This window comes from Crocuta crocuta, unplaced genomic scaffold, assembly GCF_008692635.1.
Source record: "Crocuta crocuta isolate KB4526 unplaced genomic scaffold, BGI_CrCroc_1.0 scaffold23, whole genome shotgun sequence".
Classification (NCBI taxonomy): Eukaryota; Metazoa; Chordata; class Mammalia; order Carnivora; family Hyaenidae; genus Crocuta; species Crocuta crocuta.
The window spans coordinates 402,137-412,744 of NW_027529439.1; the positions used below are offsets into that span (position 1 = coordinate 402,137).

The 10,608-nt window shown below is 43.7% G+C and overlaps 1 protein-coding gene and 1 long non-coding RNA gene across 2 annotated transcripts in view; one reads left to right on the forward strand and one right to left on the reverse strand.

Moving 5' to 3' along the window:
- ACSS1 (acyl-CoA synthetase short chain family member 1) overlaps nucleotides 1-845 on the forward strand; it is a 64,896-nt gene extending 64,051 nt beyond the window's left edge. The window contains exon 14 of the mRNA XM_077760158.1: nucleotides 60-845. Within this exon, the coding sequence (XP_077616284.1) occupies nucleotides 60-239 (180 nt within the window). The 3' untranslated portion in view covers nucleotides 240-845. The remainder of the gene's footprint in view (nucleotides 1-59) is intronic.
- Nucleotides 846-4,879: 4,034 nt separating this feature from the next.
- On the reverse strand, nucleotides 4,880-8,342 carry LOC144228326 (uncharacterized). Its single transcript, XR_013334163.1, has 3 exons — nucleotides 8,281-8,342; nucleotides 7,250-7,436; nucleotides 4,880-5,150 (listed from the first exon to the last, which is right to left on the reverse strand). It is a non-coding gene; the product is annotated as an uncharacterized LOC144228326 (long non-coding RNA).
- Nucleotides 8,343-10,608: the final 2,266 nt, after the last annotated feature.

Here is a 10,608-nt window from a genome sequence, read left to right on the forward strand (position 1 = left end):
GACACTGCTGGGAGTCTGGGCACCACCTGAACTTGAATTCCACACCCCTTCCTTGACAGGTTGTGAAGCGTCTTCCAAAAACTCGGTCTGGAAAAGTCATGCGGAGGCTCCTGAGGAAGATAATTACGGGAAGAGCTCAGGATCTGGGAGATACCACCACCCTGGAGGACCCCCATGTCATCACGGAAATACTGAAAGCCTACCAGAAGTACAAAGACAAACAAACTGCTGCTCAGTGATGGGCTTTGGCCAAGACCCAGTGCCCACACCCCTAACCATCCTTCCAGAATATAGCTCTCAGATTGGCTCATTTCCCACTGTCCCAGAAGCATTCCTCTCCCAGAGTGTAACCCACACTGCCCAAATGTGAAGTCTGTGCTAAGCTCTGCCTCCTTCTCTCTGCTGAGGACCTATGAAGAGATACTATCTGTTATGCTTAGCATATGTTTCTCTTGTCCTGAATTTCATTTCCTGGGATGAAAAGTTATTGTCATCTCCATTTCTGTGTTACCTCCAGACAGCACAGGAAGGTGAGGCGTGCCTGCTCAGATGACTGAGAACTAGAAGCAATCATATTTTTCCCCCAGTTGTTTCTAGATACAAAAGGCAGAAATTTTATTTTTATACTTTTATATTTTGGAAGAATAATATGCAAATACACAATGTAGTGTGCAGATTTACTTATACATGCTCTTTATAACATTTAGAGTTATCCTTTTGTGCCTTTGCTCATGGGGAAATGTGGAGAGGGTCAGAGGGTGCCTTTTTAGTGTTGGCATACTGGGGAATCTGAATTCAAAATGTTTGTACCTCTATCTAAATATAGCTATCTTGAGAACTTTCAAGCTTGTAGCATCATTTTTTGGTATATAGTTCTATTCACCCTGGCTTATGTATAGTGAAACCTAACTCTTAAAAGTGATGGTATGAATGTGCTCCAATTTTAGTTCTAGAACCACTCATGTATTCTGTTTCTTCAAGCTGTGATGTGGAAAGATTCCCCTTTCCACCTCAAATGTCTCTTGGTAGAAGGTCAGCATATGTGGGGATGTCCAGGGAAGCCCATGAAAACTCAGGTGGCTTGTTAGAGCACTAATTTGGCCAGAACTGGATCCTTAAAAACTGTCTGTCCTTCATTCTGTGGTTGGCGTGGGAAGAACCACAGAAGTCCATAGATGAGACTTGGAACTCTGAATCAGATCTCTCTTTTTTTTTTTTTTTTTTTTAAGTATGCCTTAAGTCATCTGAACATTAGCAAGATGACATAAACCTTTCGGTTTGTAAAAGTGTTTACTAGCTAAACAAGAGGGCCAATGGCGTGGAACACACGTGAAGGCAGCCTGCTGAGCCAGGTCCTTGGGAACAGGGAAAGGTTGTCCTTATCTTAACCCCACATTATATGTGCCTTGCAGCTATGTAGGTGTTCAAGGGATGTCTGGGGTACTGAACACCTCCTATGGGTCACAACTATGCTGGCTTCTTTCTGACGAGTCAAGTATGCCTGTGACACCAACAGGTGGCCACTGGCTATAGTCTACAGATATGCTGAGTGATGGTCTGTTCTCTGTTGCTAAGTAACAAGCAGTGCTTAGCAACAGAACCATGCACTTAGACCTGTTGCATGTGTGGTGGACTTAGAGGACTGTAGTTATGGTGCTATTTATGAAATGGCTTGGATATAAACTTGGACAGTGACCAGGGTAGTTCAAATAAAGTTTATTTTGTTCATTCTCTTCCTTCTGTTTTGATGTTTATGATCAAATAATGATATTGTTGTTGCTGAACATAATCTCGAGGACAAAACTGAAAGGACCTATTCATTCAAAAGAGAATACTGAAAAAAATTCCATTAGGGAGGAAATCCATTACAGGGAAGAAATATACACTAAGAGCTCACCTATTTTAGACTCTTATTTGGTAAACCTACCTGTGTCTAAATTGCTGTGCTATTTAGGCATAAGTAAAACATATATACAGAATAAAGTGGAATAAAATAAAATATTCAGTTTCTCAGTGGCAGTAGCCACAGTTTAAATGCTCAATAGCCATGTGGCCAATAGGTATTGGATTGGACAGCATGGACAAGAACATTTCCACCATCATGCAAGGTTCTGGTGGTGGGCACTGATCTGGAGCACAGAGGGCAGGGAAGCAAAAATGATCTCAGTGTCACAGACTGCCTCTGTGAAAAACACAGGTTTGCCTGAGAGAGACGTCCCAGGATCCAGGTTTGTCCTTTCTCTAGATGTGGGTGGATGAGGTTTCTATGAACTGGGGCCATGGGCAATGGGATGTGAAAGGCCCCAATCCAATTGTTTCCTACAAAAACTGGACCAAAGCAAGAACTGAGAACGGCTGTTCCCAAGGACAGTGCTTGTTCTTGTGCTCTGGAGGTAGGGGGCAGGGAGGCTGGGGGGATTCCCAGGGGCCTCAGCCAGGCACTGAATGCATTGGGGAAAGACACATTTTTGCACCCCAGGATGTGGTGGGAAGTCAGGGCAGGATCACTCTTTTACAGGAATGATCTATGGCTACAGACAGGATGCAGAGATGAGCTACAGTAGGATTTTGGCTTCCCTGAGCCAGGGCCTATCTCAGAACAGAACAGCACAGAAAAAAATGGAGCCTGGTGGGGAGATGTGCAGAGACTGGTCAAGTGGTACCATATCTCTCCTGACCCCAGATGTCACTTTTCACTTTGGATTTTCTGTAATAACTGAGATGTCCTAGTAAAGACTGAGTTAGGGCCACTGAGACGCAGAAAGAAGAGAAGGCAGCTACAGTGAAAGCAGAGAGGAGACATCTGAAAGTGTGGAAACAGACAGAGTTGGACTGGAATCCAGAGACAGCTAATCTTGGCATTAAGTACATCTCCAGGCCAGCATGAAATTGGTAATAACTATAAACACCAAAGGGAAATTCCATTCAGGTTCAGAAAAAAGCAGTTTGAGGTATTTTTGAAGAATAATTCTCATTTAGAGAAGCTAAAACAAAACAAAAGTTACACTTCAAGGGAAAATTCAGCTTTTCAATATAATTAATTCCCAAAGGGAAAATGTCCCTATTAAGTCTAGAAATAGAAAAATCATGGCTAATGTTCATTACAGCAGTTATCTAAAGATAAGTCATGAGCTGATTCAGATTCATGCTTATCCCAGGTTCACAGCAGTGAGTTCATAAAAAGAAAAGGGAGTGTGAATTCTCACCCGGTGTCCTGGGCCTTACTGGAGAAAGGAGATTCAGCCATGGAATGAACCTGAGCCATCAGTCCTTGCAGAGCTGACTTTCACCCACTGCACCAACTGCCCTCACAATACCCAATGTCAGCAACACGGTAGCAATGCTTACACTGCTGGGCGCTGTGTGCAAGGAGGCCCTGGGCAGGTCACTCCATCTCCTTCTCTCATTTCATTTTGCAGAAGAGGTGGGGAAAGGGGCAGAGCTGGGGTATGGATGGGGCTGGTTTGACTGTACCCTTGACCCCAAGTTCAAACCAAAGCTGTAGCCTCTTCTTGTGAGAGCTTTGAAGAATATCAACGGCATTTTAGTTTTATTATTTTATTTTATTACTCCTTTAAGGCACCTTACTGTTGACCGCTGAGTAGATCTATCTTTGATGGGGGAAGAAGCCCAAATCCAGGTTGAGAGGAAGCTTTCCTGGAGACAGTGCTTTTGGAGGGGTGGTGATGCCAACTTGAGTTTTAGTGACCTCTAATTGGAGTTATGTAAGTTTTCCCTTCATCACTGTTTGTGAATGTTGCTGCCTAACAGGATTAAACCAAGTAAATACATACTTTCTCTGCCTGTGAATACCAATGATCCTTGGTTTTTGAAGTATTACTTTCTGGTTGACTTGTTTTTATTTGTCCTGCTTGGGCTCTGTAGGGCTTCTTGGTCCGTCTTAATCAGTTCTGGAAATATTTCAATCATTATCTGTTCAAATGTAGTTTTTGCCTATTTGGTCTCTCTTTTTTTTTTTTTTTGAAGATCCTTAACTTCTCTTATGTTGGAACTTCTCACATTCTATTTTCTAGATCTCTTATTGCCTTAGTCTCCATGGTCCTGAGGCACAGCCTGAAATTATGGCTTTCGTGCAGGCGATTTGCTTAGGAGTGTGATTCTAGGGACAAGTGTGAGGAATGAGGTTGTGAAGCAGGGAAGGAGGGAAACCAGTGTAAGCAGGCTCATGTTGGGCCAGCCAGTGCTGTGAACCACTGCTCTGCTGCACATGGCTCAGTAGGACTCTTACTGGTATGTCTCTGAACCAATTGAGAACAAGCTGTCTGAAACATGGCATGGCCTCCCAACTTTCTCCTCCGGAACTTGCAGATGCTGTTGGGGAAAAGTGGTTCCCAGCAGTGGGCTCCCCTCCCTGAGTCTCTGTCTTCCCTGGCCCAGTAATTCCTTACCATGCTCAGGCTCTCTGGTGTTGGTATGCAAGTGCTGTAAATGTTTTGCTCATCATTATCCCCATGGAAAGTGTGAGTCTGTTACTGAATTTGTTATCACATGAGGAGGAAGTCTTGCATAATGTTCCTAAAATGTGACAGATTCTGATTTCCAACATACATTTCACCCAAATGTTTCACATAAGTTAGTGTGGGCTTTTCCATATTACTCTGACTTCTTTTCTCCCCTCTAGGGTCACATGACTGTCTCCCCATCGGTAGACAGGGACCCATGTTCTTTGTAATGGCTGCACATAACAAACCACTGAATTTGAGCACTTATTTAACCATTATGAATGGATACATAAGGTGATTACAAGTTGTCTACCTTAGAAACAAGACTGAAATGGAATCCTGTACATCTTTGCACCATGAATCAAAAGATACACTTAGCTACTGCAACAATGTGAATGTTTGTGCCCCCTCAAATTCATATGTTGAAATCCTCATCTTCAAGTGATGGTATCACAGGAAGTGAGGCTTTTGGTAGGTGGTTATAAGAGATTATAAGAGGTGGTTATAAGAGCAGAGTCTTTATGCATGGGATTAATGCTTTTCTAAAAGGCCACAGAGAGCTCCTTTGTTCCTTCCATAATGTGGAGACATAGTGATGACAAGATGGCCACCTCTGAAGCAGGAAGCAGGTTCTCGCCAGACACTGAATCTGTTGGCACCTTGATCTTGCACCTCCAGCCTCCAGAGCTGTGAGAAAGACATTTCTGTTGTTTATAACACCTCAGTTTATGGTGTTTTGTTATAGCAAAACTCAGACTCAGATAACTGCCAGCCTACAAATTTGGGGTGTTTTGTGGATATGGTTCATGAATATAGACTGTACAGATAATCCTATGTGTCATGTGAATCTGGTGTAGGTGAGAAATGTGGTACATATAGGAGGACCATTGTAATATAAATTAAACCTGACACAAGGTTGTCTTTACTTCGAAGCTTAAAGAGCTGGGAATTACTCATACGGCATGTTATCAATCAGTCCACAGCTGTAGAGATAGGTATTAGGCAGTGATAAAATGCAATATGATAATTTTCAAACCATGAATTTTCTAGTCATTCCCTTTTTTCTGGAACATTTTCCCTAGAGGGTTGTAGTTACTACTTAATATAACCTTTAAGATTTGTCTCTGTATGGAACTTTGATTCAGAAATAGCCTTTATGATTTGGTCATGTGAAAATATTTTGTATAAATTTCATACTTAAGGGACAAGAAAGATATTTTATGAAATTCTTTTCCATTACATGTTTTGGAAGCAACTTCTTGTGTTAATATTTTATTTCTAAACTGTTGGGTTGGGTGGACAGTTTTGGTTTTTTGAGTTCAAGTAATAAAGACACTGATAAAAATAAATTCACTTTTCTCTCAAAAGTGGATCTAAGCCATCTGCATGCTGACTGCTATTCCAGTTGTGGATTTTTGGGTCCAGAGGGCTTTCAAAGTCCAGGTCCCCACTTGAGTCTGTGTTCATGATGTGCTGCTGGCTGCAGAGCTTGTGGTGGTTCCCAGGCAAAGTTTCCAGGGACTAGTGCCAGGCTCACCTGGATGCTTGACGACAACACAGATCCCTATCTCAGAATTGTTAAGCCTGAATCTCAGGAGGCTGGGGTTGGGGAATCTGGACTTTTCACAATTATGCATATTCAACCAGGCCCTAGTGACCAGCTTTCAGAGACCACTGAATAATCCCAACATTAAATGTATGTGTTTCCATTTAAGAAAGTGACCTGGATAAAGAGAGCTTTCAAACTAGGCAATAGCTTTTTTTAAATGTCTGTTTGTATGTTTGTTTGTTTATTGAGAGAGAGGGAGAGAGTGGGAGGGAGTGCAGAGAGAGAGAATCCCAAGCAGGCTCTGCATAGTCAGCATGCAGCCCAGTGTGGGGCTTGACCTCATGAACTGTGAGATCATGACCTGAGCTGATATCAAGAGTCATATGCTTAACTGACAGAGCCACCCAGGCACCCCTAGGCAATAGCTTTTTTTAGTTTTGGATGAAACATAAAAAACATATATATATATATATATATGGGTATACAAAACGTGAATGTACAGCTTAACAAACTGACATAAAAGAAAACCCAGGTAACTCCCACTGAGGTCATGATAGGAAACATTGCCAGCATGTCAGAACCACCCAGCCTCCCATTCGTGACCACAGTCTGTGTTCCCACCAACAAATCATAGCCCCTCAGGGTCCCAGCCCAGAGGAGGGGTGCTTGGTCAGGGTCTTGCCAAATCCCTGAAGCCCCTCTCAGCCCAGAGCTTCCTCTCAGATGTTCTTGCAGGCTGGCAGTCCTCCAGGATCCCAAGGAAAATTGGTAAAAGGGGTGATTCTTTTTGTCTCCTAATCTTAGGGACACTGGATTCAGAACCCTGTCCCCTCTACCCACTAAACTGGAATACTGTATATATTTCTCTTATTTCCTCTCTAAGCAGTGATGCTCAACTTGGCTTTTAAAAGTACTGGGGAGCTTTCAAAGTTTCCAATGCACAGCCCACACCACAGACCAATTTAATTATAACTTCCGGGGTGGGACATAAGCATTGGCATGGAGTCCATGTGGGCCTGGATCTCAAGACCCTGGGATCATGACTTGAGCTGAAATCAAGAGTTGGGCGCTCAACCAATGCGGGCATCTGCATATTTTAAAGCTTCCCAGATGGTTCTAATGTACAGCCAAAGTTGAAGAACCACTGTCTTGAAATTCAGCACTCTGGGGCAACATAATTCACCAGGGACCTGCTGAGACATTTGCCACTGCTGCCTAGAATCAGCTTTATTTTTACCTTCATGTGATGCTTTTGAGTCCAGCTGTTGACACTGTGAAGGCCACACACATTATGGTGTCTGACCACTAGGATATGCCTCCTGGCACAGGTGATTTAAGAGGAAGCAAGCTGGGAGGGCAGCACTGTAGGGTGGGAAGGGAAGGAAGAAGAGCTCAACCGCTTAGTGTTATCTCTGGTGTGTAGCCTGGACAAAGAGTAGAACAAGAAAATGTCCTTGAGAAAATGTAACTACTTAAAATCAGCATATGAACTCAGGAGACCTTTTTCTCAGTGAATTTATAAATGCCTTGTGTTCAGGACTCACTTTCCTGCAAGAACTTGAGGAGGCTCAGTGACACTACAGGAATGAAAGCAAATGTGTTCACAGCCTGTGTCTGCAGCCACACTCTGATAAACAATGCAAATAACACCCAAACACCGAGACTGATCTTCCCACTCACAATCAGCTGGTGGACTTTATTCATAGCTTAGTGTCAACTGCTTTCATCTACCACCCCACACAAACAGCAACCACCCACTCCCTGCCCTCTCAACCCACTGTGCAGTATATGTGCATCTACAGCTTGCCTTCTTTCTTGAAGGTAAGCTCCCTGAGGGCAAGATCCACCTCCAAATTACCAGTGCCTAGAGTAGTGCCTAACACATGACATGGCAAGTGCTCAGCATCTGTTGAATCAATGGACGTTACACTTGCCTAGCTGGTAGCTGGTATGTATCAAGAATGGCTCTTTGGCTTGCACAGTGAGGAAAGATACTCTGGAATTCCCCAGTGGAACTAGGGGAAGGAGCCGCTGTGAAAGAATGGCACAGGCCTGTGAAGAACATAGCCCCTGTTTTGACCAAACCCTGTGGCTGCCTGTGGGACCAAGAAAACCTTGCCTCCTGCCTTGGTTTACAAGTATCGGAGATGGGAATCATTTTGTTCTCACTTACCTTGTTCTCTGGAGGGAAAGCAGTGGGAAGAAAATAAAATAAGTCTCTATTTCTACACTCTTTTGCTCAATACCTGGGATACCTCTTCTCCTTACCTTAAGGATGTGGGGAGACTGGGGGACACTCCAAACTTGTTCCCAGCCAGCTGTGCCAGAGGCAAGCTGTGACTCTCCAAGCATAGCACTTTGAGGGTTCCATCACAATGGCCTTTGCTGAACGTGAAGCTGAATTCCTGCCCGTACTAGCCTTTATTCCAAATAGCACAGAAGGAGCTAGTTAGTGCCTCTGGCACCTGCACCATAGGGTACCAACCATGGCCAAGGAAGTGATAAGCCAGAGGGCAAAACTCCAACTCTAAATAAAGTGAGAAAGAGAAAAGGGAAGAAAGCTGTGGTTGGCTCTCCTAGGACATTATTAACTAATGCCAAGTACTAAGGAGTTTAGAAAACCTGTTGGAATGGAGTAGTTGGAATGCCAACTTCTCTTGCAAATAGGGTGGGATTTTCTTAGTAAGAGCCACCAGCTGGGTAACTCTGTCTATACTCCTTGCAGACCCAAACTTCTGCCCAGAAGCGTTCTGGATGCAAGACATATTTTGTACTGATTTCTTTCACAAAGAAGGATGTTATCTCAGCCAACCATACATCTCTTTATTTTTGAGAGTCAAGGAAACATTTAACTCTTTTATTTTAATATTTTTAAAGTTTATTTTGAGAGAGAGAGTGAGCATAAGTGGGGGAGGGCCTCAAACAGAGAGTCCCTAAGCAGGCTCATGTGGAGCCTGAGGCAGGTCTTGGGATCATGACTTGAGCTGAAACCAAGAGGTGTACACTTAACTGACTGAACCCCCCAGGAGCCCTAGAAACATTTAACACTTACAAGTATGCATATGTTTGCTCAAAAAGGCAGAGTAGAAATTGTCTAAAGGGAAATAATTAGTTGCTTTCAAGAAATGGTTTCTGGGTGTAATGAAACATCTGATTTAACATGTGACTCCTGCCAGATAGGAAATGTCAGTGCTAAGATTCCCAAAGAACAATGGGGCAGATGAGTTCACTTGTCAACAGAGATAATAATGAATGTCCATGTCCATGCAGACACTGGTGAGTGTCTTTCCCACTGAGCACCTTTTCCTATCAAGTCTAGGTCGACCTTAAGAATCCTCCTCATTAGGGTAATTAAAGAAGTTTTCTTCAGTCACCTTATTTATAATCCTTACCTCTCCCCCTTACCTGCCTACCTGCTGCTCATCGGAGCAGACATCATTCAATGTGCCATCCTGTCCTGCTTATGCGTATGCCACCTAGTCCCCTCTCTCCTTCCTCCTGAAAGTTCAGTGGAACATGGGATTCTGTCCTCTAACAGAGTACCAGGCTTGGGCATCCCACCAAAGTTGGAAACATTAGAGTCTCAATCCAGGAATCTGGACTTGAGACAAAGAGACTGTAGTTAGTTGGTGGGACACCTGAAATGGGACGTATGGAGAGCTGTGCTTGAGGTAATAGTTTCCTGCCATGGACATGTCCACACAGAGAATGTTGGCATATCAGATGAGAAGCATTCAGGTGCAAGCACAAACTGCTCAGATGCACGGGGGGTTGTTTTCCTCATGTAACCTGGAAGCCCAGGCATAGATGGTTGCTGGCAGCGGTGAGCAGCCTAGGTTTTCTGTTCTCAGTGTGTTGTCTTTTAGACCTCAAGGTGTTTTCCCACGGTCACAAGACACTACTGCCACTCTAAGCATAACTCTGGGGTTCAGAGCAGAAAAAAGGGCAAGGTCTATCTCTCCCTTTTATTGGAAAAGCAAAAACTTTTCCTAGAGGTCAAAAGAAACCCTAGATTTCTGCTTTTATCTCAAGGTCAGAATCTAGCGTAGGACCACCTTAGCTTTAAGAGCTGGAAAAGTGACAATGTATCCGGCTCTAGTAGAGGGCAGCAAAAAAAAAAGGGGGGCAGCCGAATAACAGGGCTTGCCACAGAATCATGCAGGGATGGAGAGACAAATGTGGTGAGGCCCCAGGGAGGATGAAAGGAACATTTTCCTATTTTTCCAGGTCCTTGTTCCAGTCCCTGCGAGGCCTGGCTTTACCTTCTGTGATGGAGCTCTGAGAGATATCCTCATATCGTTCTAATAAATCCCTCCCTCATCTTAAGTGGGCTTTTGTGGATGTCTTTATGGCATCTGGATGATCTCTAAGATGCTTTTTCTACAGTGAACAAGTTATTCTACATTCTCTAACTTTCCACTTTCCGAGCTGACACCACAGCTTCCTATCACAACACAAGGTAGCTTGAAGCCCTGTTTGGGGAAGACCACTCCTTCTCCTCCCCTGGATTGGGGCAGGAAGAAGGGCTCTGTTTATTGCTGCTCTTCTTGACCCCTCTGAGATGGTTCATCTTCCTTGATTACTCATAACCTGGGA